The sequence below is a fragment of the Anarhichas minor genome, unplaced genomic scaffold (genome assembly GCF_050575085.1).
Source record: "Anarhichas minor isolate MPS153535 unplaced genomic scaffold, ASM5057508v1 ptg000033l, whole genome shotgun sequence".
NCBI lineage: Eukaryota > Metazoa > Chordata > Actinopteri > Perciformes > Anarhichadidae > Anarhichas > Anarhichas minor.
Window position 1 is genome coordinate 11923624 of NW_027466479.1, and position 26125 is coordinate 11949748.

The following is a 26125-nucleotide window of genomic DNA, read 5'->3' on the forward strand; positions in this document are numbered from 1 at the left end:
TCTGTTGAAGCTCATGTGTCATTATCAAACGTTCTGGCCTGGCTGATGCTGTTGACGTGATTAAGCCGTTTATTTAATCAATATGATAAGATGTACACTCATGTTGGAATGTCAGCAGAGGGACTGTTGGACTTTGGTTTAGTTTGCCCTGGTGGCAAACAGAGTTTGCAAGAGTCAGTGCTGTGATTCCGTTATCGGCACAAACATCCAATAATGTTTTGTCGTCTTTTCTTGTCCAATCAGATTCACATCACGTCACGGCTGCATCATCATGCAGGACAATAAAAAGTATGAGAGTCCCACAGGAAATCACCATCTGTTCCAACTTCTCCTGCAGTACCGGTGAGTCTAGATGTGTTTTGTTATGGGCTGAAACTGCATCTGAAACAATGAGACAATTCCAATAACTCTCCTGGAATGTAAGACTAATTGTTACTTAACTAAAAGACTGAAAGGCAACTTTTGAGGGTAAAATGCACTCCTTTAAAGATTTAATGAGGGAACTGATGTTGTATAATGGCAAAGGGAGGGTTTTGCTCCTGAAGATGTTTCTCAATCATGTTTAACATCTTTATGTTTTCAATGTTGTACTTTCATGTTAAGTTCTGGCACAATCCTTTTCAGTCTATTTTTTAAAATCATATTAATAGATTGCCCTTATACATAGTTTGTGAACACTAAATTATTTTTCTTAATTTTGTTTCATCATCTGCAACAGAGATTCTTAACACACAAAGCAGCGATACACATCTGTATATTTGTATATATTCAGATTTAAAGTCTATGGTCTAAAAAGGATATAAAAATGATGTCACTCCAATTTGTTTTTTAAATGTATTTTCCTCAATCTTAATGAAAGTATAAAAGAGTTAATAAATGACCCAATGAATATATGCACTGAGGTGTTCACTGTATTTAAAGCCGCATAGTGACAGTATAGTCTGATTAACACTAAACCAATGGAAGTGCCTAGCTCTTTATATGTTATCAGTAAATCATAAAATATATTTTTAATTCCAAAGAGGAGAAAATATGCCCTCATCCAAATTTACAGCACTAAAACTCAGATGTGTCTATTAAGACACATTAGACTTGACATTTATTATATCAAATATAGAGTGTGATGTGCTCCATAGACAATGAAAGATGTTACATATGACACTGAGAGCACCCAGGAGAATGTTTTGAGTATATGGTACATTTCTGTTTCACAATTAAGAACACTACAATAGAATAAAGCTCATTTGCGTCTCCCATTCACTGTCTACAGAGCAGCTGCAGATTTAATACTTGATGGCAAGTTTGAGACTAACTTCTCTGGTTTCTGTGTTTGAGAGTATAACTCATGTTCACAACCAGCCATGGAAATAACATTTTGGAATTCTTATTTCATGAAAATAAGCTTTCTCTTCTACAAAATATCTTATTCTAAATTCATTAAACAGTTGTAGAGAAGTTTTCTGCTCTTGATTCAGAGCAATGAAATATAGATGCTCATTTTGTGAGCTGGGAACACATAACTGTGATAAATTATTCCAAAGTCAAGGTTCCCTCTCCAGCTTTTTACTGCAGTTATTGACGCGATGTCTCTGATAAGCCAGATAAAGTTTACAAGTTAATGCGTGGGGGTTTGGACAAACACACGGTGACTACAAATATTTATTTTATTACCTCATCGCGAGAAAGCCAGGCTGGCATTCCTAGAAAAAGTAAGAACTTTTATCAGTGAGTCATCTGATCGAACAACAAGAGAGCTTTCTACTCAATTTCTGAAAAACAACTTCATGAAACATCTTAATGGCCCATTTTTGGATTTCAAAAGGAACATTGTCAGGAAGGTTAACTCCAAGCAAAATGGTGTGAAAAAAGATGGTGCTTTTTTAGTCAGCACAGGTATGATTATATTGCAACAGAGCAAAAATGACAGAGGAACATGCAGCGTATTATCAGGTTATATCATCATCATGCATAAATGTTTGCTTTTGTAGGTCTCCTCCACTCAGCAGCCATGAAATTCTCCCTCATTGCCACCATTGTTCTGCTTGCTCTGGCACAAGGTAGGACCTTCATATTTACTTCATCTTCTACAAATGAAAAGAGTGCAAGTATTTTGTTTATCGTAGTTGTGAAAAACATACTTAATTATTGACTTTTTTTATCTTTGGAAACCTACAGGAAGCTTTGCACAAGATGCTAGCGATCTTGAAAGGTTCGGTCAGTACTTTGAGGATATGAAGACCAAGATGATACAGGACATGTCTGAGCTAATCAGCAACCAGGACCTGGCAAACCAGGCTCAGTGAGTACAGCGAACCCGGGACACCTCCGTCTCACCACATATAGTCAAGGTTTAGGGTAACATTCAAGATAATAACTTCGGTAAATTACTTGAATACTTCTTCCACTGCTGTTAAATGGTTGTCAATAATCATCTACGGCTTACTTTACCACAATAAAATTTAAACAAAAAAAAAAAAAAAAATACCAATACACTTATTTCATCATTTGGGGAACCCAATTTCACTGACTTAGCGATAAAAAAAAAATAATAATAATAAAAATAAAGATTTGAACTGTTCTTCAGTAGCCCAGGACACATGCTAGCAACAGAGACCGCTCTGGATTTTCATATATGATGGTTAACCATGTTCTACCCCACAGGACCCAGATTCAGCCTTTAGTTGCTCAGATTCAGGAGCAGCTGAAGACCGTTGCCGCCAACGTCGAGGAGCATATCAGGCCCCTGACCGCCAACATACAGGAACAGCTCAAGCCCCAGATCGATAGCTTCCAGCAGCAGATGGAGGCCATCTTCCAGAAGCTGAAAGAGCAGACCATGGCCCTTGGAAGCTAAACAAACTGTCCTTCCAAAAGATGCAAATGTGCCCCCACACCACCCTCTTGCATCTAACAGCTGGCCTGAAAGTGCAGCCTAAGATGCGTTATATGTGATTGCTGACAATATCATCTCTGTCCCAAAGCACTATTAAAACTTGAAACAACTTCACTGTGTACATTTCATTTGTGTATGATGAGTGTTCTTTTGTTGGCCACTTTATCATTGCAGTTCTGAATGGGTTTGATTTGACCAACACATTTGGAGACTCTTACCACGATCATGTTACTATCAGTCATAGGAACAGGCTTATTGCCACTATTTGTAATTTCACAAACAGCCAACAGACACATACAGATTCCTTTATAAGTTTTATTCAAGCAAGCAAAGGTGAAGGGAAATTTCACAATAAACAGGCTTCTACAGCCAAACATTCAAACATTTCAAAAAGGGAAAACAATGGCAGAAAATTAATGCTTTCAATCTTATTTTATCACGGAATTCTTGTCTAAAACCTCTCATGAACTGGTCATTTTTTATTTTAAGTTTCTCTTTTTTGTGTATTTTCTCTTTTTAACTCAGCCAACAAGGCCTGGTGTTTCTGTTGATTAGAGGCCTGGCTGGAGACTTGTTTCCATAGTTATTTTTTTTAATATATCATTTGACTTCTTTTTACTTTGTTTTATGCATTTTAATATTTTTTCACTGTTAAGATCCATCGGTGAAGCTAGTATCAAGGTTCCCCACTCCTGTGAAAACACAAAAAGACAATCTGTGATACTAATTACTACTGTACATGTTTATGTGCTTCGCTTATAACACCATAGTTGCTATCGCCCGCATCAGCAGTCGTCATGTCTAGAGGTAATCTCTAATTTAGCATCATTAAATACACAACTAGTACGATATGTGTGGCAGTGTCACGTGAAGCCATAATCTCCTGTCAACACCGTCCTTTCCTTGTTAAAGCAGCTCTGGGAAACGAGTCATACCTTGGGTTCAGACACTCGGGACACCAGCTGAATTCGTCACAGTCTTCTGGACGGCCTCCTTTGCCTGGTGGGCTTGAAGCACAGCCACTGCCTCGTCCACCTGCAAAGATTGAGTTGTTGAATGTTGGTAACGCCGCAACATTGTGGTGGGATCTTTAAAGTGCTCTGCTGCCACAAGATCCACCTTTCCTGCACATCAAGCTCAGTAGCATACTTGCACTTAAACTCACATCCTTTGGTGTAAATGTTTCCTGGGACATTTCTATTAAGAACAGAAAGTAGTCTCTGAACTTAAGTTCTTACCTTTGAGCGGAGAGACTCTGGGGACTCCAGCATGTGGAGAAGCTCAGAGTTGTCAATTTCCAGCAACATGCCAGTGATCTTCCCAGTCAGGCTTGGGTGCATGTTCTGGATCAGTGGGAAAAGACGTTCACCTAGAGGAGTGACGGACACAGAGGATTTAATACAGAATGTAATCATCACTCACCGAGGGACGGTTACTGAGACAATACCATGTTAATACATGCGTTATACAATATACAGCAGAGAAGGTCAAGTGGGGGTGTGGTTTCCTCAGCTGGAGATAGAGGTGGAGTAAAAGTCTCAAGTTGAAATGATATTGCACATACTGGGTGCAGTGAAAGGTGGGGATGAGTGCTACGTCACTCTAATGAGGTATGTGGTCATGAAGAGCTGTTGCTGAAGCTTACCCAGCATCTGCTTCTGTTCCTGTGGTGGAGCAGCTGCCAGCATGGAGGCTGTCAGAGGCTCCTGTCCCTGAACATGGACAGCAGGCTGTGGGGAAAGGGACGCAGGAAATTATAAGTCAGACGTTTTCTCCACATGGAGGGCAGAACAGGTTAGCCGCAGCAGTTGGCCTAACAAAGAGATTTGTACCTGCTGCATGGGGACTTGTGGCTGAGCAGGTATGTGCTGCTGGAGATTGCGGACTCCCGCGGAATATTTGTACTGAGGGACTCCGCGCACAGGAACGCCTGCTGCTGCAGCTGCGACGGCTGGTCGGGGGCCCATGGTCTGAGCTGTGGCAAGAACAGGGGGACAGAAACATAAACGCAAAGAAATAAGCAGCCAGACATACAGTCGAACTGTATTTGATGCGCAGTTGGACAAACTATGGCTCGAGTATAGGTGACTGACCAACACGCTGGGCGGACATCATGCGGGGCACCTGGGAGGTCGGCCGCATGGCGCCGAAGGTCTGAGGGCGCGGTGCTGAGGGACGCATAGCACCCGGCATGTTCTGGAAGTCTATGAACACACAACAACATAGTGGCTTTGTGTACAAACGACTACTTTTTGTTTCAGTGCTTTAAAATGACAAAACAATGATTGAAGGACAGCTTAAGAAAGGCTAGATACTCACGTTGTGGCCTGACAACTTGGGTGGCCCAGCGTGGGCTCGGGCGGAGCTGGGCCATCTGCCCAGCAGCTTGGTAGTAAGCGGCGCGGTTCTGGGTCTGAGGTATGGCTGCCATGAAGTAGCCAGAGGGCGGGGCCGGCTGGTAGGGATTGATGACCGGGTTGGGCACCGCACGCACGCTAGCCATGCGCTGCATGTACTGGTTGGTCAGGTGGGCCTGGCGCTCCTCCTTCCGCTGGGCCAGGGCCACGTACAGCGGCTTGGTCGCTACGATGCGGCCGTTCATTTCCGTCACCGCTTTCGTGGCCTCCTCCGGGGACGAGAAGCAGACAAAGCCGAAACCTTTGCTGCGCCCCCCCTCCATCATGACCTGAGAGCGAGAGAGTCAAATGTCACTGATGAATGAAGTTGGGCACCGGTAAATGAGAGCGGTTCCTATAAGTCATCTATGAAATTACAGAAAGCAAAGAAAACAGCTGATGTCCTACCTTGGCGCTGGTTATGGTGCCGAATGGTGTGAACTCCTTTCGCAGACGTTCATCGTCAATCCCGTCATCAAGGTTCTTCACGTACAAGTTGACACCCTGAAAATAAGACAAAACTAATCTTAACTTTTCTTTGAAAACATTACATATTGGGTAAAAATAATTCAATGCCAAAGGACTGAAAAAAGTCCCTTTACTATGTATTTAATGCATTTGTCTGTAATACATATTTATCCCCAGAGATCACGGTGAAGAAAGGTGGGGCCCATGAACTACAGAGTCACTGTTGCAGCCATTTTGGCCAGTGCAACCTATTGAGGAGGGAGCACTGAATTTGACAAAGCTGCAGCCGGTCAACCTGCTTGACCGGACGGTATCACCAAAGGGATCGATTAGAAGCAACTATCAAACTATGACGCTTCACTTTGGGCGCAAGAAGTTACGTTGAATCTGACAAGAGGAAGCGGACCTGGTAGCGAGTCATGCGGTCTTGTTTCATTTGCTCAAATTTGCGCTTGAGCTCAGTCTGTCGCTCCACCTTCTTCTGGGCGCGGCCAACGTAGATGAGCTTGCCGTTGAACTCCTTCCCGTTCAGCTCATCCACTGCCTGAAGCAAACGGGAAAACAAAGTCAACTCAGAGGCCGTAGTGGTGGACGTCTCCAGGCGGTCGGGACAAACTCTTACCTTCTGGGCGTCCTCGTGCCTTTCAAAGCTGACGAACCCGAAGCCTCGAGACTTTCCGCCGTCATCCGACATGACGCGGATACTCATCGCGTTTCCTAAACAGAGACATGCATTTAGGAACTATATTTTACCCAATCATGTTTTAATGCAGATGATCAAACCATTGCGTCTCTATGCACAGGAGCAGACTTAAGTCATTTCATAGAGCTGTTTGGAGATTGGACACCCGGACTGACCATATTTACTGAAGACGTCCCTCAGCTTCTCTTCATCTATGTCTTCACCGAAGTTTTTGACGTAGACATTTGTGAACTCTTTGGCTCGGGCACCCAGCTCCGCCTCGCGTTCTTTGCGAGATTTGAAGCGACCCACGAATCTGCATTGAAATGGACATTAAGCTAATTATTAATTAGACATTAACTATGTAAATTATAGGAATGATAAAATGTTCTGCTCATCACAAGTGAAAAGCAGACTGTGTGTTCATCAAGCTCATTATTACACACTTATCACACATTATGTGCTCAAGCATCATTGTGCAATCTTCGAATCAGAACATGTGCAGTGTTAATTGAACAAAAAGTATTTCTCCGCTTCACGTATTAGTTTGAAACATATTAAAAACATTCACTTACACTTTGCGGTCATTGAGCAGCATGCCATTCATTTTCTCAATGGCTCGTTCGGCTGCCTCCTGAGTCTCAAAATGCACAAAGCCGTAGCCTTTAGAGCCATTCTCGTCACAAACCACCTTAGAGGAAGAAACACATGCTGCTTTAAAGCCACACACAATGCAGTACATTGAACCTGAAACTGTCTTATTCGTCTCCTCTCTGAAACTGACTTTCTTTTGTGTCCTTGTGTTGGGAAACGAGTCCAGAATTACTTTAAAACTGTGTGATTGTTAAAACCCTTTCTCCCATTGCCATCTATTATGTCTACTGAATGTAATAACAAAGACAAACTGTTGGGGGACAATTTCACACGATGTAATGTCTCTAGTATAAATCACCATCGGACATTTACGAAGCTCACACATGCAAATGATGGCTGCACTCACAATGCTGTACCACAACGGTGGACCATCCCCGATTCAGGTTAGATACAAGAAACTGGGGCTAGATCCACACTACTAGGTTTCTGTTTTGAAACGCATATCTTTCATAAAACCCTGGCTTTGAAAGGAAACGTATTAGTGTGGATGGAGCCTGAGTGGGGAAACTAGTCTTTTTACCTTGCATGACAGGATGTTTCCAAACGCAGAGAAGGTGTCGTACAGAGCCTTGTTGTCGATGGACTTGTCGAGATTCTTAATGAAGATGTTTCCCACGCCGCTCTTTCTCAGTGATGGATCCCGCTGCGACCACATGATGCGCACAGGCCGCCCCTTGATCACATCAAAGTTCATGGTGTCCAGTGCACGCTCGGCTGAGGGAAGAAACACGGGAGCAGGGTTTAGATTATTTATGACGAACAGTCTTGACGGTGGTTCTAGTGCTTACGGTTTGTAGGGAAACTGAATAAAACTGTTAGCGTTAGGGTACAGCTTTACCACCATGATGATGTTGTGGCGGTGAAACATTTTTGCATCCAAGAAAATCAAAAAGGCAAATGCAGACCCGTGCTCTCATCATGGGAATGCAGAAAATGTAGATATTTGGCTTCTATACAGTATGCAGGGCTGACATATTCTAATATTTTTATAAAACAGGTATACTATTTATTTTTAATCTACAAATAAAGATGGATGTTCAGATCATTCTAGGGAGATTCAATCAAAATGTGTTGTTTCAGCTGTTTAGGGAGAACAGTTGGGGTGTTGTCCCGACAGAGCGGAGATAAAGAGGCATTGAGCATTCAGCTGGCCGATAGATAGCGGTACACTGCTACATTACTAGGGTGGGCAGGGCGGACGTGGTGCTTTGCTGCTACGCCACTGCTGGGGAGGTTCAACTGAGGAGAACCTACCGACAACATGTCGGCCGCAGTCACGTGTAGTAAAAAAAAAAAAAGGGGGCTAGCTTTCACTTGTCACATACTGTCATTATAAAAAACAGACATTTAATAAAGTACCTACCGTCCGCTGGCTGTTGGAAGTTGACATAAGCGTATCCGAGGGAACGCCGGGTAATCATGTCCCTACAGACCCGGATCGATAGGATAGCTCCGGCTGGGCTGAATTTCTCGTACAGCATGGCCTCGGTCACATCTTGATGCAGATCCCCGACGTACAGGGAAGCCATGGGGTAACTGGGAGCACTGGGATTCATTATCGAGGCTAGTAAAGCACCTCGGGCGAAGCCGGATTTTCTTGACGGGAAAAAAAAGTTTTTCCGGCTACAGTACGAATGGTTATCTCACGGTCACGAGCGTCACGTCAGTTCGGGGGCAGAATGCTGATGGTTAACGTTAACAACCGTTGGCTTGTCAGTTGAAGGGTTTTGAGTAAAAAATGTAGGAGATAAATATGTTAAAATGACAAAATGTCGACTTCTAATGGGGTTAAAACTGTCATTTAAATGTGACACACAATGATAAAAGCAAATTAACGTTACTTAGTTTCGGTTCTGAACCAGTAACACGTCGACTGAAAAAATAAAATGCCGTTGGATTTGTTAGGCAGCCCGTTCTTATACGTTACCGTCCAGTCCGCGAATGTCTAACGTTACTCCAGCTTCACCGTTGTTACAAAAAGAAGAAGAAGGAAAAAAAAAAGAGGGATTTTTTGTTTTTTTTATGTTTTGAGGTTTTTTTTGTATTTTTTTTTTTTATAGAATGTGTGAGCGGGCTCAGGAGCACACACGCACTCACACAGCACCAACAGCCGGGATTGAAGGTGGGTGAGCACCGGGAAGTTGACGTTTATATACTAGTGGGCGCGTCACCCAAATGGACCAATCATCCTTCGGTGTAGTTGGAAAAAAAAAGTCGACAAAAGGGGCGTTGACCACAACTGTACGCATGATGATGAAATCATGTAAAAAACGCATCGTTAAAGACTGAAATTGACTTATTGGGTTGACCACAATAGTCGACTGTTTGGTGATTCTGTGTGGGGACGACGTGAATTCCTCCGCAGAGCTTCGGGGAGATCCCCGCTACCGGTGCTCGGAATGTCATGGGCTTGTCATGGCGTATAGCACGAGGGTTTACTGCACACACCGCATGATATGCCTCGTGTGACACGACCACTTAGCAAATATGATATGCAGGTGTGCGTCACATACAAACCCTTCACGCTATAAATGTACTTTTTGTTTTTTTTAAATAAATAGGAGCATATGGTGTATCTCTTAAGGGCATTATCAGCTGCTATCTGAGGGAAACTTCCCTAGATTGTCTTTAAAGGCCATTGATCAGGGCGAAACAGACGTCACTGTTTAGGGTAGAATGTGATCGGCTTACTATCGTTCCTAAATAGAGGTTTACAGCAGTGTGCTTATGATCCGCCTGGCTGTGAAGACAGATTAGAGTTTGACATTTATGCAAATACCAAATCAAGAGTCATCACTCATGCGAGTTTGACTTGTTTTGTCTTGTGTGGAGAGACTAATCATGTCTAGGTTTGTGTAGAGAAATCAAATGTAAATGAAAGGCATTGAAAATAGAGTTTTTACTTAAGCTAAAGTATTTTATCATGTCATGGCCTTTCAGCAGTACAGCAAAGTGACACTCGAGTATTTTTCTTCAATATTGGAATATACCAAAGTGTAGGACTTCCAACATTAGAAATGAACAAAAGTTGTTCAATGAATGCCTACCGTGGCGGTGTGCTTGAGGACAGTCACTAGCAGCCATTTACCTAAATAAAACAGTCCTCACTTCTTAGCTTGAACATGTGTACACTCTCAGATCACTGAGGATTTCTCGATGTTAACGCATTGTAAAAATGTCATTCCACATGTACAGAGAGCAAACAAATGCATCGAGCACAGCACACTTGATTTTAATGTTTTAATTCCACTTACATGAAAAGCACATAACCAAATAACATACTCAAAAGTGTTCTGAATCCTGCATCCCATCTTTTAAAAATCAAGATACTGTAATTAGAAGAAACTGGCACTACTCCGACTACTAAATGGTCATAACACAGCTTTCTACCAAGTTACGTTGATAATCAGTTTACATTTAGCATTGTTTTAGTTTTTTCACAATGTACTTTCAAGAAAGGTAAATGTTACTGTAAACCACCTGGTTCAAGCCAAATCCTTAGCATAACCTGCCAGTTTCAAAGCACGGCTAACCCTCAAACCATACTAATGAGAACCACATACATTCCAGGAACCAAATCAGGAGTCAAAGGGAAGAAAATACACAGAAAGAAAATACAAAACACCTGAATAGAAAAAGAGTAGAAAGCCACAGACAAGCACATGGCGAAAGTATCCTCTGCACTGCTGAAAAGATAAAATATCAAAAGTTACAGTATCGAGCCATTTTGTCAAGTTGTTCACTTTATCTCAGGCCGTCTATACCATGTCGTGTGTTGTGGAAAATTGCAGGAAATTATAGTAAACACATTTCACTGAGAGTGAAAAGATGTCAGTTAAATGGAATGAAATCCTCTCAAGAAAACAGTCAACCCAAGTTTTACCACAGTTTCCGTAAGTGGCCATTCATACAAAAAACAAACAAAAAAACAAAAAACCTTTCCTACATCCAAATGCACACAGAACCCACTGAGCCGTGACACACGTACCACCCATAAAAACACTAGCTGCTACACTGGACACAAGCTATATAGTAACAGATCTTTACCAAAGTCAATTCTGCCATCTACAGGAGCAATGCCATTGCGATGAAGCCCACAGTTTAGACAATTCAGACCAATGTGACCAATTCATTTTTTACAGTTTACGTGCTTCATTCAGGATTTTGTAGACCCAAGTGTCAAAGATTGTAAATGTTGAGTTCAAGTAAAAATGTATAAATTATCAAAATTTGAAGTTTTTTTTGTTTGACTTTTTTGTTTGCTACAGTGAATAAGCTTAAAGAGCATGGGGTTGGTTTGGATCTAAAAGGAGGGATTTAATCTGGACAAGAAACAAAATGAAAGAGAAACATCCACTGGTTGACACAATGAGTAATGTTCAAACGAAACCAAACAGATCTATTCCATTCTTTTCTCTGTGGAGGTGCTCATACAACACACACACCCACGCACGCACACGAATGTATCTGCACACACATACTGTACTTTACACATTGTGAGTAGAGTGTAAACATACATATCTGTATGTGCACACACAACTACACACACAACTTAGGCTGGTGAGAGGTAAAAAATGTGTGTTTTTCTTGTTTTTTTCCCCCGAGGTTCATTTCCTCTAAGCTACAGCCTCCGGCTCCGGCTCCGGTTCTTTTTCCTTTTCCTTTTCCGGCTTCTGTACCGGCTCCGGCTCCTGCTCCGGCTCATCTCCCTCACAGTCACCCTGGGCGTCTGACATCCACAGCTGAAACAAAGCAAAGGACACTGGGATTATTGCACACAAACTGGGAATCCCCAGAGGTTCGCTAACCTCTTTTACCTGTGACGAAAATAGTTTTAATGTCAGCTCCATGGGAAGAATTCAAGAATGTCTGTAGGCCTATAGACAGACTTGGAGCTTTGATTAATCAATGTAGATACAGTCAATAACTTCCAAACACACAGAACGGGATATTTGTGTGATTTAAACAGCCGTCTATGCAGATTGCGCTACACTAAACGCGACAAATATTATATTATGACATAAAGACGAGACACTCACTGTCAGATTGTCACGGAGCAGTTGCATGATCAAGGTGCTGTCTTTGTAGGACTCCTGACTGAGGCTGTCCAGCATGGAAATGGCCTCATCGAAGGCCTGGAAAAGATGCACACAGCCATCAGGGCTTCCAAAAACAGATTGTACATTCACTGACATGAGATGGAATTAAGTAAATACTGTCGGGGGATTGGACAAATCCAATAATAGGTCCCAATATAAGATTTGGGTCATAAGAACATAAACTATGTTGGAGCACAGGTTTGAACTGTCAAAAGGTATCACAAAAGTGTCAAGAACTAAATTAACTGAATTAAAAAGACTATACATCAAAAACGTAGTAAACTTTGAAGGACCAATTTACAGTATGTTGTATCCATGTGCGATTCAAGAAATAGTTTGAAATGTACTCAATGGCTGTCTTGCCGAGATTTAGACTAAAAGCTTGACATCACTTTCATGTGTGCATGTTAAATATAAGGCTAGCTTAGCATATTGAATGGAAACAGAGGAAACCGCAAGCCTGGCGCAATCCAAAAGTAACCAAATCCACCAATCAGTACCTCTGTAGCTTCATAGTTAACAATTAAAAAAGGCCAAGCATTATGTGGATACTTAAATAGAACAGATACATCCTTAATGGTATTAGTAGCTACGGTTGAGTAGGATTGGGAAATTTCCAAGTTATGCTCTGGAGTTTTGACAAATTTTGCGCAGTTTAAATACAAAATAAGTAATAACAATTAATCAAAATTGTATCTAAATCGCAATATGATAAATTTTTTAATTGCAGGAGGCAAAATGCGTGTCAAAATATTTAAAATGAAATGTGGTGCAGAGGTGTCCTGACCTCCACATCATATTCTACAGACTGGTCTAATTGTGATTATCCCAATCTTTTAATATGAGCTACACACCCAAAGCTATACTCGGTCTCTATACTCAGTTTAAAGTATGCCCATTTAACTGAATTGTAACCATGCACTTCACTCAGCAATGTACTCTTCCTTCACACATATACAGATCATTTACCAGCATCCCGTTAAATAGGATGTAACCAAAATAAAACAGTGCTGTGAGAAGAGGACAGTTGGTACCGTCTTGGCCAGCTGACAGGCTTTTTCAGGCGAGTTGACGATCTCGTAGTAGAAGACGGAGAAGTTGAGAGCGAGGCCCAAGCGGATGGGATGCGTGGCCGGCATTTCTTTGTTGCTGATATCCAAGGCATCCTGGTAGGCTTGTTGTGAATTCTTGATGATGTCTGCACATACAAAGACAGACCAATGAGGAAGCAGAGTTTTTATATGGGGAAAAAGTACACTTCCCGCTGAGTATAATGTAAAATATAACACATTAAGGATGCAAAGACATACATTCAACAGCCTGCCTCCAGCGTTACTCCTATCAACGTGACATCAAAGCCTTGCTTGTGCCTGAACTGTCTAGTGGGGCTGCAGTTAGTGATTATTTTATCGGTTATTCATTCGGTCCATTCCCTAAACCCCAAGTTGATGTCATTTTTTTTGTTTTGCCCAACCAACAATGTAAAGCCCAGTTATATTCAGTTAACTTTCAAAAAAAAGAAGCAACTCCTCCAAGCAAGCTGGAATCCATGAACATTTTGCCTTTTTTTTTTTTTACTACAAAACAATACCTTGAAACTTGCCGTGTAATCTTTGTCAACTCAATCGATTCATTGTTTCAAATCTTTGCACCGTTTGCAAAGACTCATTTTGGGCTTTGGCCAGCGTTTTACAGAGCGATAACTAATGTTAGACAATAAACCCCCCCCCCATCACCATACGATCAACAGGACTTGATTAAGACGACAACATTTCCCTCAAAATGAATGAAATATCAGGCGTTAGGGTTGTTCCCGATACCAATACTGGAAAGGCCTCTGACACAGCCTAAAATGCTGGATTAGGGATCAGTGAGTACTATGCACCAATCTGATATCACATTATATCATTTACAATGCACAGGAACAACACCACCTGTCACAAAAATCTGTACATCCTGCCCAATCAGTACTGCACTCCTGTGGTTAAACACTACTTACAGCTAACGTTATGGAGGTAGCATCGAGTTACATTATGATGCGTTCAAGCACTATTCAGTCAAATGTTAAATATCCTGATTTGTTTTGGTGATAGACATACATATACCCTAACCCAAAGACGTGACGAGGAGGCAAGAAAGTGATAGAGGAGACATGAAAAGCACCCACTACATGACCCACAAAACAACCTGAAATTGAGAAAAAAAAAGGTTCAATGAAGAAACTCTAAATACATCATCAGCAACCTGTTGCAGCCAACACCCTGGTGCTGCTCCTGTTGCCATGACAACAGCAGTCCCCCCCCCCCTCCTGTATTTCGACTGACAGTTGTTTGAGGACCGGGGGGGGGGGGGGGGGGGGGTCTTGCCACAAACACCTGAAGCGAGCCTTGTTTCATCTTAAAAGAGGATTTTAAGCACCTTTCACCGTAGAAATAATGCTGGATCACACAGCAATGTGTGTTGAGCAACAGCAGGCAACATTTCAATTGTTGCGCGATTGAAGTGTCTTGCGTACTGCTCGTGCACACCGAGCATAATAATCTCCCGAGTGATTTCTTTCATCGTTAAAAAAACAGAAATCAAAAGGTCTGCTTGACTTACCCTCCTTATCGCCTTCACAAGCAACCTCAGCCAGGTAGCGGAAGTAGTCTCCTTTCATCTTCAGGTAGAAGACTTTGCTGTCGTGATTTGCAGCTTTGGGGATTAGATGTTTGTCGAGCAGGTCCTGCAAGTGATGGTATGCTATGTTAGTGTTGAAAAGTGTGGAACTCAACACACAAGCAGTAACACTGTTTGTAACCTTTACAACAGTATTTGGAGACGTGTGTTAAAACGGTGCAAGCTGAACCTTTTGGGAAAAAAAAATAGTCAGCAAAGTGTCTGCTTCTTACCAGCACTTCTTTGCAGATGTCTCTCAGCTCCGATTCAATCTTCTCTTTGTACGCCTTGGCCAGCGCAGACTTCCCGCAGTCTTCAGACTTGTGCTGCATGCTGGACACCACCCTCCACGAGGACCTCCTGGCCCCCACCACGTTCTTGTAGGCCACAGAGAGCAGGTTGCGGTCCTCGTTGGAAAGCACCGCGTCCCCCTCTGTGACGGCCTTCATGGCTGCGGCCATGTCATCGTAGCGCTCGGCCTGCTCGGCCAGCCTGGCTTTCTGTATCTGCTCTTCCTTGGCTGTCATGGCTCCTGTGTGGGCTGAGGGAGGAAGGAAGGACAGAGGAGAGGAGGAGGGGGGGGGGGGACAAAACAAGAGGGGACAGGAGACGGATTAGGAAGACAGAGGAGAGAGTGTTGGGGGAGGGCAGGAACAGGGAGAGAAAGAGGGGAGCAACATGGTGGGAAAGGGGGAGGGATTTAATAGTTTAACTTGAATGAAGGACGACAACAGAGCCCGTACACATCGTCCTTCCTTGCGTAACTTGAGTTTCTAGTACGCATGTAAACATTTGTTTGAATACACAAAAAACAGCAATTGGTCCACAGGAAGTAAATGCTTTGACTACCCTCTAGTTGGAGAATATTACATGTAAAAAAAAAAAGTCCATGTCGCGCAAAACATAATGTCCATTGGTCAGTGTCACATTATTCATCAAATGATTCACCGTTATCAGTGTTTCAGCCTCTAACAATGATTGCTTGGATGTATTTTCAATAGTAAGTGTCTCGGGTGTGTGCACAGCAGCTTTTTAGTTTTTGTATGTCAACCAGTTTGGCTCGTCTGCACTCGGTCTGGCACACACTCTGATTCATACTGGTGACTAAACTGACTTTGCATCCTAGTCATTAGAAAGACGACAGGAGAACGCGGCTATGTGAACTGACGTTTCACAGGAAGAGACTTCCTCCAACATTATTCATTTCAAGATAGAAATTTGCAAAATAGCATGATGAATCAACACTTTGGTCATAGTAGGGCCACAATATTGAAAACAAAGTTCCATTAGGGTTGCAGCAAACAATCCTTGTCATTATATATCCTTTCAGGTTGCTTTATTTAGTTTTAAGTTGTCTAGATTACTGGCTTGGGCCGGGAAAAGTAAAAATACTGAATAAAAATCACAATTTAGAGAACGAATTCCATCTCAATTTCCTAGACATGCAATTTGAACTGACCTCTTTAAATTGCATGTTATTTTTCCAAGCAACAGGCCAAAACCCCAAAATATTCTGTTAACCATCCTGTATGACACAGAAAAGCAGGAAATGCTCACATTACTGGGGCTGAAACCAGTGCACGTTTAGCATGTCTGCTTTACAAATGAGCTCATCCAAACCCTTGCAGATATATTTACTGCCAATCAATTCATAAATGTCTCACCTAATCATTTCAGATGTATGTTACATCATTTAAAAAAATAAGTTAAGAGTTATCTCCTGGGTTAAATGCAGGACAGAAAGTATGATATCATAAAGCAGCCGTGTTCTGCTCACACAATTCACTTGCTAGGCTACTTCTTAAGCCAAGACATTTTACATCCTCCCTGTTCGTCTCAGGATGGCTGCAGTATTGTTGCAGTGCGTAAACTATACATTAATATATTATACATATGTATTAACTCACCAGCTGCTTGGACAAAACGCACAACCACCAAAACCTACGAGAGCAGCGTTTCAAAAAAAAAAAAAAAAAAAGACCTCACGACGACTGAGTCAGATTTGCCAACAAGCAGACACCTGCACCCTTCAGAGGAATGTCGGCCACCCAGTTTCACGTCACACATGCGCACGCACACGCGCAAACACACACACACCTGCCCACCGAGCTCGCGCTGTGTGCGGCTAGGATACAGGCCTACCTATATGTGATTTGGCGTCAATATTTTCATTGCGCAACGTGATGAATGACTTACACCGCTGCGGGTGGACAGATGAGAACTATAAAATGGTGAGCGCGGACTCAGTTTAAATGACGTTAAATGAGCCCAACGGTAGCTTGGTTCAGTCCAAAGTGAACGCCCTTTTTCCGCTTCCCGGAAAACGAGCCAGAGCTGTTGGTTTTTACGAGCATTAAGCATTCATTTTAGGTGGATTCATTTACAAAAAGCGGACGTGGTAACGTTACACCTGAACACTACCTTATAAACACAGACTGTAAAAGGGAAATAAACGGGATAAAGTGAAGCAATGCTTCCCATTCAGCACGATAAGCGCCGAACAATGACTGAGCTGCAGCGCATCACTGGTTTCCTCTCACCGCCCCAGTTGCACCGATACAAGCGGGATTTAAACGATTCCGCAACATCACGAGGAGCACATGTAACGGTTTAACATCGAAAATAACCACCGACCATCACCCGGTAATCGTGAACTAACCTGTGAGTGTCGTTTAGACCGATGTTGCTCCTGATACCCCGGCAGCACAGCTGATGATCTCTCCCGCTCGTCCACGGGGTTTCCCTCCAATCAAAGAAACAGCAGCAGGGTCGCATCGGGACGGGTGACGTCAGACTCGGGTTGCTAGGGCAACACAATTCAGAGGCAAAATAAAAAGCCATGGTAACTGGACAGTTTTCTGCTAATTTTTTTGCTTTGTTTGTTTCCCCTAACGTTACGAGTAACTTGTTGGTATCTTAATTACAAATCTGAATCAAGTAAACACTACATGTTTACTTGTTATTCGGTTATTGTACGCATCTGAAATGCAAGGTTTTACTTATGGTTGTATTGTATATACCCGCAAAGACTCATGGGACATGTAGTTAATACATTCTATCTCGGGTACGACGAGAAGGAGTTCGAGTTTTCCTGTTTCAGGGTCTCAGAAAGAATCATGAAATAAGTCCTTCATAATATTAAGGTGAACGAATCCCCCCTCTTTTATTTGATCTGCCGAAGCGACAAGGCTTAGATATGCCATTATTTTGAATTCAGTTTCCCTATCAAGTCAAAATACATTTAAAATGTCTATTTATTACCATTTGCCTTCACTGAGAGCTCCATACACACACCATTGACATAGTAAAGTTATCATAGTGAGATAAGATTTGATATAATAAATGAGTATTGCTATGTTAAATGACGTTTTGACCTATCATTAAGCTATTAAGGTATCATGCTGTGCAGTCATAAGCCCTCTGACAGGTGACACCGTTTTAAACCCTGACTTCACAAACCTTTAACTTTCGTTGAAACATTACCTTGCCCATGCAGCCAAAGACACAAGTTAAACAGGTTTTAAAGGGAACCTACATTGTAACCACCATTCCTGTTTTTCTAGTTGTTGTAGTAGCCATTAATCAGTCCCTCTGGTATCACACATAAATCATGTCCATTCACTTGTCTTACAAAGGGAAAATAAATACTATTTTCTAACCTTCTTTACACAGCATAGCCTACAGTTTTTTTTAGTGTGTGTATGGCTGTTTGTATGAATAACCATGTGTTGTTTGTTTAATTCACAAGTTTACAGATGGAAAAGAAGGCGGTGGATTGTGTGTGTGGGGAGACAGATGAATAATGTGGGCTGTGACTCATTGAGTCAAGCCGCTTAAACCATTTTTAAAAATCAGGCAGCATGGAAACTCAGAAAACAAAATCATTTTGTGGCCTTTTTAGAGACACTGAATAAAAGGCACGCTGGTAACACCAGTGAATGCAGAACTGTGGTCATTTCGTTGTCTGTATGGAAAGATAATAAATCTTGTCAGTCACTGAACTAAGCTAAACTGTCACAGCTGGAGAAAAGGGACTTCGGGAAAAGAGTCAAGGACATCATTTTCAGCTGGTCGAGTGACTTATGGTTCAGACAGGATTCATTGATTTAGACACACAGCGCTGCAGTTTGAGTCATTTCCTGTTGTCTGAAGTTTGGCTGATTTGGGGCTTTTTACAACAGCTGGTTTCAGGTTCTACATCTGATTTATTTGTTTTGTGACAATTTGAATATACATTTCAGATTTGGGATTGGTATTCTCGTTTGCCTCAAAGTCTTGTTTTCCATGTGTAACCTTTTTTCCTGTTAAATTAAATACATTTATGAAGTTTGAGTTGTATATTTCTCTTCCTTTTCCGAACTGTTTACGTTAATACAGGCATGTCCAAAGTCCGGCCCGCGTGCCAATCACGGCCCGAGGTCAGATTTTATATGGCCCGCACCTTCTGTCTTAAAATGCATTATTTATGGCCCGCCAGCACAGTCAAAACGGAATGAATAAATCATACAAATTCAACATGCAATTCCTCTTTTTACCTCATGGTGGCAGCACCACTCTGTAACTGTCTGGCTGTTTGAAATTGGCTCTGACCCTTGACCTGTCATGTTACGGCAAGTAAAAAAAGGAAAGTCGATAATGAGGGCCGCGGCTTCCAGGAGAGGTGGAGATCGCAATATTTTTTTCACCGAAAACCGAAACAACTGTGTCTGCCTAATTAGTCATGAGACTGTTGCCTTGTTTAAGGAATATAATGTAAAGAGACACTACGAGACCAAACATGCTAATGCTACAACAAGCTATCAGAGAGCGACCGAGCTAGAAATGTGAAGCAACTCCAAGATAACTTGGCCTCACAGCAGCGGTCCTTTTCACATGAAAACATCATCAAAGTAAGCTACCAAGTGGCCATGGTAATTGCTAAACATGACAAACCTTTTACGGAAGGTGAGTTTATCAAAGACTGTGTTATGAAAATAGCAGAAAACATATTTGCCCCGAGAAGAAGACCGAGTTTGCTAATGTTTGCCTGGCTCGTAACACTGAAGCGCTATCATCAGATACTAAGAGACAACTTGATTTGTTTCGTTAGCCTGTTTCATGTGTGTTGAACTTAAATGTGAGACAACTTTTCATTACCCTCACTAAGTCATATTTAAGATTGTCTTGAGGTGAGAACATTGATCGGTTTCTATGTAATTAGCTTTTAGATGGCTTGTTCTTTGTGTTATCTGACTTTCAAGATGTGAAAGAAAGGCAGAATAGTTGTTGAGATGTGTTCATACTGTGTTCATACTTGAATGCTTACATTTGGTTACATTGCTATTTGCTGTCATTGAAAATAAAATGATTAAATAACTATGTATGTATAGGCTACTTGTATTGTTTAAAATAATGTCAGCAGGGACTGTTGACCCTTGGGCATTTTCACATTATCAAATCTGGCCCTCTTTGAAAAAAGTTTGGACACCCCTGTGGTAAAATAACAATGTCAGGAAGTAAAGTGACATTTTTTTATCAACCTGACAAAATTATGTTCTTGTGGGAAGAAAAGAAAAGAAAAGGCAACACTGTAGCTTCTTTACATTCTAATAGAATGTAAAGAAGCTACAGTGTATAGAATGATTCTATTGAAGTTATTCCTTTTTAAAATGTTTTAGACGAGTCACTAATCACTTTAAAATAGTTATTATAGCTGCTTACATTTGGTTACATTGCTATTTGCTGTCATTGAAAATAAAATGATTTAATAACAATGTATGTATAGGCTACTTGTATTGTTTAAAATAATGTCAGCAGGGACTGTTGACCCTTGGGCATTTTCACATTATCAAATCTGGCCCTCTTTGAAAAAGTTTGGACACCCCTGCGTTAATATCACCTTGTGTTTTGTCTTAAATTGGTGAACGTAGCAATATTAATGCATTTAAAGTATATATGGACTGTACACATGTATCTTTAAACAGGAGCCTGAGTCAGAGCAGTCAGAGCAGTTTCAATAAGTTAACACAGTATTGTCCAGTAACTCATTTATCAAACTATGAAGTATTGGAATTTGACAGTGTCTGTAGTCTACATAGCATTTTAAATAGTTTTTTTTAGCTTTAATCTGTCGAGGACACAACACAGGGGTAACCTGAGAATGAAAAATGTAGGTTAAGATTTAAGAAAATATATAGAATAGACATAAGAGACATGATTGTAAGCTCAAAATCTGATCCAGCAACAATGTGTTACATCATTTAAAGGTTGAATTAGTGTATTTTAAACAGCATTAAGTAGCTTAATTACAGCTACTTCGACAAATGTAATATTGTTAAACAGTCACTGAAATGCTGTTAAAAGACTAAACTCAGCCTATTTTAAATAAACTATCCGTCAAACTACATTCTACAGCTGCACCACCATCCTGTTCACTTAAAAATGTATAGAAATATATAGAAATATTTACATATAATCGTCAATAGGAATTATGTTCAATTTGTGACGGCTGACATCTGTGTGCATAGACTCAGTTGTATAAAAAATAACTTCAACTCGCAAAACGAGAGACATGCAGAGGTTTCATTTAGAGCTGAGCGTGACTTTACTCTTTGTAATATTTTAACGATGTTCAAAGAAATGACTTCAGATTTCCCCGAGTAACAAACTATTATCCAAAACACATTTCCCTCATCTCAGGGTTAACTAACTCAAGAGTTTTCTGAAACGGTCCGGCTGTTAAAACCTCAACATGCAACAGATGTACATGTATAGATTACTAACATGTCAATTACTGTCTGTGAGTCTTCCTTTTAGTCACAATATGAAGGCTCCAGACTGATTAAATGCAATCGTGTGTAAACAAAGATTCATCATTATTGCACATGACAGCTGGTGTCCTATAAAGAATCCACATTTACACAATGTGAGCAGAGCAGCAGAGAAATACAGTAAGAGCCACCGGGCCAACAACAGCGTGAAGTGAATTTTAGTAAAACAAAACCCTCAGGCATAAAAGTTGTCATTTTATGAAAAGAAACACCTTCTAGAGAAACGCAGATATACAACAAAGTAAAATTTAATAAAATGCTATAATACATCATTGAAGCATTCATTTTCCAAGTGTACATATGTTGCTGACACGCTCCCATTAAATCGGATTAATTTACAACTCATGTAGCAGCTTGGAAATGGGGGAAAATTTCACATTTTTGTGACCCAACATAAAGTTCTTATTAGATGAAAGATTGCAGTATTATATGGCAGACAGCACTGTGGAATAATTCCATATTAAACAACTAATATGAGAATATGATCCTTTTTTGATCCAATACTCAAAGTACACATTTGTTATATCATTCTCTTGATTGCAGAAAATATAAAAATCAGAATTCTCCCACCCAAGCGAAATCCATGCTTTGTTTAAGGAAGCCGTTTGCCTTTTACCTCATGTGTCATGTTAACCCATCAAAAGGCTCAGATAGAGAGGTACGAGCGTTGGCAGCAAGACACATCAGGGCAGCGAGGCATCTGTTCAGAGGAACTGTGTGAATAAAGAGAGAAACCTTCACCACTTGGATTGAATCGGTCTTCAGTGGCCCTGAAATTAAAACGGGTGTTTAAGTTTAGTTCTGCATGTAATTAAACACAAGCGAGAAGAGGACTGGATGGGAGGAAGCACCGCGTTAAAGGCAACCCGGCCCGTTTAAAGCCGAAATGAAGTTAACCGCTTCATGTTAATTACATAAAATCATCCTTTGCTGTCAGACTGAGACCAAGTGCAGAGTCGGTGCAGGGCCGTGAAGGAAATCCAGGGTGAGCGGTTATGCCTCCACTCCCTCTAACTCAGGGGGCATAGGGGATTTCGGGTGCTTGCTCTCGAAGTGTTGCTTGAAGGTTTTTGGGTCGGGCATCTGGGACTGCAGGAAGGGATAATACAGCCAACAAATAGGTTAAAATTTAGGGAAATGGCAGAGGCCTAATCTTTGGAAAATGTAGCTTCTCAGTGATCAAAGGATGTTATACAAATCTAAAAAAAAAAGGGACCAAACGCCAGCAGAATTAACAATTTAAATGGAAATGAAACATCTTTTCCCCCATCCAGAGTCCGGTTTGGGCTTTTTGGGGTGTCACAGTTGAGACGTCTCACTCACCCTGCACACAGCGCAGGTGAACACTAGCGCTGCCATGGCTGCCGTCTTTTGATCGTGACCCTTGGCCTTTTTCATCTCTGCCTGTTTCTTGGCGTTTTTCTGCTGAGACTGCAGCTTTTGATGCCCGCGAGCCATTCTGGCAAAGCCTAAAGGGGACGAAGGACAGACAGTTGACTTCATGTTTGCTGATACACATCATTTATTGATGTTGGTTGGTACACATCTACCACAAACAAGTCAGTTAGTAAAAGAATATTAATAGTTCTTATAGTGCCCAGTGCCCAAAGAGAAGGATATCATAACACCATGTTTCCTGTGATAGAAAAAAGGTAAAGTATGGGTGAGTCATCAAAAATCGTGGTTTGTGAGACAGGCAACTCTCTCATTATTGTCCATATCATTTGACTTTTGAAGGGCTAATCCAAAGCCTTTCTTACAAGCAGCTACTGTAAAAAGCAAGCAAAAAGGTCAGGCAAAGTGAACAAGATAAAGCTTCAGTGAACTGAAATGCAGGTGCTTCAGATAAAACACAGACGGGGCTATAAAACCTTGACTGGCATAAGGGTAGGAGTAACAGATTTCATTAAACAACGTGGGAACTGCTTAGCTTACAGTGGTAAAAACCAGGAAGCAAGTTTACAACGTTATTTGGATAACTCCGTTTTATAAACCTGGTTCCAGGTTTTAATCAGCAAAGACAACATATGTTTCTTAAAGCAGGACGAGGTTTAGCAGATTGATCTCCAGATTTACTGCAATATCGAGAGAGTGCTACCAGTGAAGGAAACAAGTTCTCTTATCCTCACTGACATTGAAAATTTTGATTTGTTTTACTATTTCCTCCGCTCCAGCACAAGACCGATCCCTAAAGTTAGTTCACGTGGATGAAGGTAAATGCATGTGTGCAGGGCCCCTGTCTCAGTCCACGACTACCATGATGTCCCCTATGAACACAAGCTTACTATTATTGGGGCTAGAACATACTTCAAAGGGACCAAATTACCTAATATAAGGCATTAAAGCAGCACACACCTTATGGCTCTTACCAGTACATTCACTTTAGTGGCGCATGCTCCCAAATGATCAAACTCTGATTGGGGATTTCAAGGCCCCTGAAGGTCTAGGGGCATGGGGTGGTTGCCCACTTTGTTCAGTTGGTAATCGACCCTTGCCTACTAGCAAAGCCTATAAATAGTACGCTGTTAGTCAGCTATGTATTCAGTGGTAACTAGCGTTGTTTAGCTTGTGAAGAATCTGGCACGCCTGCTAAGCAATCAGCATGTATATTCTGTCAACACCATAGGTTAGCTAGCTTAAAACTGTTTTCATTGGTGCTTAGAGCTTGAGGAATATAATGCAATTACTAATATCGGTGATATAACTCCTCAGATACAGAAAACAATATGAGGACACAAACAGAATTAGCAAACTGTTAAGCTAACGTTTGTATCTGAGAGTTACTATTCTCTGCAGCTCTTAAGTTTACTATTCGGACAAAGTCCTCCTGTTAGGCTCATTGGGAAAAAAAACCAGATGTTACCACAACACATCTGTCTCACTGTGATCAAGGTGACACAGTTAGTATTAATTTGTTAATCGAGCTGTTGCCTGGAGCTGTAACGTGGGTTAGCCTACATGTTAGCCTACATGCTAGTCTACGTGCTACATGCTAGTCTGCCTGCTAGCCTCAGTTATAGCGTTAGCTAGCCGGCTAACCTTAAACTGAATATTTCCTTCGGCTTGTGGTTGACGTTAACCAGGAAAAGTACGAGCGGAATGCGAAAGCTTATAAAAGTTTAAAAGGACAGCAATTCTTACCTCTTAAAAATAACAATACGTGTCGTTTTCTAGGGGCACACACAGAAGTGTGACAGCTGCTCGGTTCCCAGACAGCTGAAGGCTACTGTTGCATTCAAAGACACTCGTAATGTACGGTTTCATGGGTACTGCGTTAAAAGCCAGTTTACATGGCAGCAGTATGCCAAACTGCGATTTTAAGGATAATAGGATAATGCAAATTATCTATCAGTATTATAGCTGTGATTGTTCGCGAAATAGGTAAAGTAATCTAGGTTTTCATTGTCAGACATGGTGCTTTTGCCTGCTGTAGGGAATAAATTAAGCAACCAATGGAATTACCACGGAAGTTCCCTAGGGATACTTTATTTCTACGATTATATGACGACTCCTCGAACGCCCCGATAGGGCTGGCTGACTGTAGGTAGTGTAGAGACGCCGGAAATGTCGCCCCCATGTGGCAGAGTTTGGTTGGTACATTTACACATAAACTGAAATTTGGAGAGGAAAGTAAATGAGGTTTTCTTAAAATAGAAGATGTTTTTCATTAAATGCTTCATGATGATCCCAAGTTGGGATTTACAGTTTATCCACCGCTTAAATCAGAATACCTTTGTCCTCATTATTGCATGGCCATATGCATTACAGTAAAAAGTACAATATTTACTTGTAAAAAGTAAAATGTTTACAGAGGTAAAAAATATTTTCGCTAATAGGCTCGCTGTTTTTCGCTGTTTTCATTTATTTATTTTATTTTAAAGGTAAGCATATAAATTAGCTACTCCGTGTCAGCCCACTGATTGGTTACATGAAGTTGTACCCTCCTCCTCGTTAGTATAGTGGACAGTATCTCCGCCTGTCACGCGGAAGACCGGTGTTCGATTCCCCGACGGGGAGTATAATTTATTCTATTTTTAATACTTTTTTAATGTATTTTCATGTTTTTGAAGAGAGTAAAGAAAATAATCATAAATCTGTTAAGCATGTGGTGAAGACTGACAGGAGATTAAAGCTGGAGTTACAGACCTGCTTTAGCTGATTGTAGCTCGTTTCCAAGCTTCATCCCCGAAACGATGCCTCAACTCCGCCGACATGCTGCTCAAACGCTCTGCGTGTTTGGAAGCACATACCTGTCTGAGCAGCTTTTCTCTGTGATGAAGATGAACAAAAACCCACACAGGAGTCGTCTCACAGATGCACACCTTCACTCCATCTTGAGGGTTTCCACAGCACAGAACCTAACGCCAGACATTAATGAACTGGCAGCCAAGAAAAGATGCCAAACATCTGGCTCTGGTACATATGCATAAAATAATGTAGCCTATTTCTTTTTGCACTTTGTCCAA

At 41.4% G+C, this 26125-nt stretch overlaps 3 protein-coding genes and 1 non-coding gene across 5 annotated transcripts; all 4 read right to left on the reverse strand.

Annotated features, from left to right (window-relative positions):
• Nucleotides 1–3194: 3194 nt before the first annotated feature.
• Nucleotides 3195–9227, reverse strand: LOC142965440 (polyadenylate-binding protein 1A-like). Its single transcript, XM_076106369.1, has 14 exons — nt 8457–9227; nt 7614–7807; nt 7015–7130; nt 6616–6755; nt 6380–6474; nt 6164–6301; nt 5698–5793; nt 5213–5579; nt 4987–5097; nt 4726–4868; nt 4539–4623; nt 4132–4262; nt 3829–3928; nt 3195–3585 (listed from the first exon to the last, which is right to left on the reverse strand). Exons 1-13 carry the CDS (start codon nt 8647–8649, stop codon nt 3836–3838), a joined length of 1902 nt encoding a protein of 633 aa, XP_075962484.1. The 5' UTR covers nt 8650–9227; the 3' UTR covers nt 3195–3585; nt 3829–3835.
• On the reverse strand, nt 5906–6042 carry LOC142965538 (small nucleolar RNA SNORA5). The gene has a single exon (XR_012957690.1). It is a non-coding gene; the product is annotated as a small nucleolar RNA SNORA5 (small nucleolar RNA).
• A 1092-nt stretch (nt 9228–10319) lies between the features above and the next one.
• LOC142965441 (14-3-3 protein zeta/delta-like) lies at nt 10320–22416 on the reverse strand. The gene is made up of 7 exons (XM_076106370.1): nt 22276–22416; nt 17510–17653; nt 15084–15391; nt 14794–14917; nt 13227–13390; nt 12133–12228; nt 10320–11835 (listed from the first exon to the last, which is right to left on the reverse strand). The coding sequence occupies exons 3-7, from the start codon at nt 15375–15377 to the stop codon at nt 11710–11712; spliced, it is 804 nt and encodes a 267-aa protein (XP_075962485.1). The 5' UTR covers nt 15378–15391; nt 17510–17653; nt 22276–22416; the 3' UTR covers nt 10320–11709.
• znf706 (zinc finger protein 706) lies at nt 21892–24897 on the reverse strand. 2 transcript variants are annotated; one of them, XR_012957670.1, is made up of 4 exons: nt 24801–24897; nt 22983–23128; nt 22574–22748; nt 21892–22372 (listed from the first exon to the last, which is right to left on the reverse strand). XR_012957670.1 is itself a non-coding variant. In XM_076106371.1 (3 exons), exons 2-3 carry the CDS (start codon nt 23115–23117, stop codon nt 22653–22655), a joined length of 231 nt encoding a protein of 76 aa, XP_075962486.1. In that variant the 5' UTR covers nt 23118–23128; nt 24801–24897; the 3' UTR covers nt 21892–22652. The 2 variants fall into 2 exon arrangements, 1 of the variants encoding a protein (XP_075962486.1); XM_076106371.1 differs by having other exon boundaries at nt 21892–22748.
• Between the last annotated feature and the right edge of the window lie 1228 nt (nt 24898–26125).

Bases quoted from the DNA above. Each gene is read 5' to 3' on its own strand.
- LOC142965440 (XM_076106369.1), bottom strand. From the start codon at position 8,649: ATGAATCCCAGTGCTCCCAGTTACCCCATGGCTTCCCTGTACGTCGGG. The intron at 7,808-8,456 runs GTAGGTACTTTA...TTCTTCCCTCAG, and splicing joins CTTCCAACAGCCAGCGGACG to CCGAGCGTGCACTGGACACC. The intron at 6,475-6,615 runs GTCAGTCCGGGT...GTCTCTGTTTAG, and splicing joins GGACGTCTTCAGTAAATATG to GAAACGCGATGAGTATCCGC.
- LOC142965441 (XM_076106370.1), bottom strand. From the start codon at position 15,377: ATGACAGCCAAGGAAGAGCAGATACAGAAAGCCAGGCTGGCCGAGCAG. The intron at 14,918-15,083 runs GTAAGAAGCAGA...CATCACTTGCAG, and splicing joins ACATCTGCAAAGAAGTGCTG to GACCTGCTCGACAAACATCT. The intron at 12,229-13,226 runs GTACCAACTGTC...CATCTTTTCCAG, and splicing joins CCTGTCAGCTGGCCAAGACG to GCCTTCGATGAGGCCATTTC.
- znf706 (XM_076106371.1), bottom strand. From the start codon at position 23,117: ATGGCTCGCGGGCATCAAAAGCTGCAGTCTCAGCAGAAAAACGCCAAG. The intron at 22,749-22,982 runs GTGAGTGAGACG...CCCTTCCTGCAG, and splicing joins TCACCTGCGCTGTGTGCAGG to TCCCAGATGCCCGACCCAAA.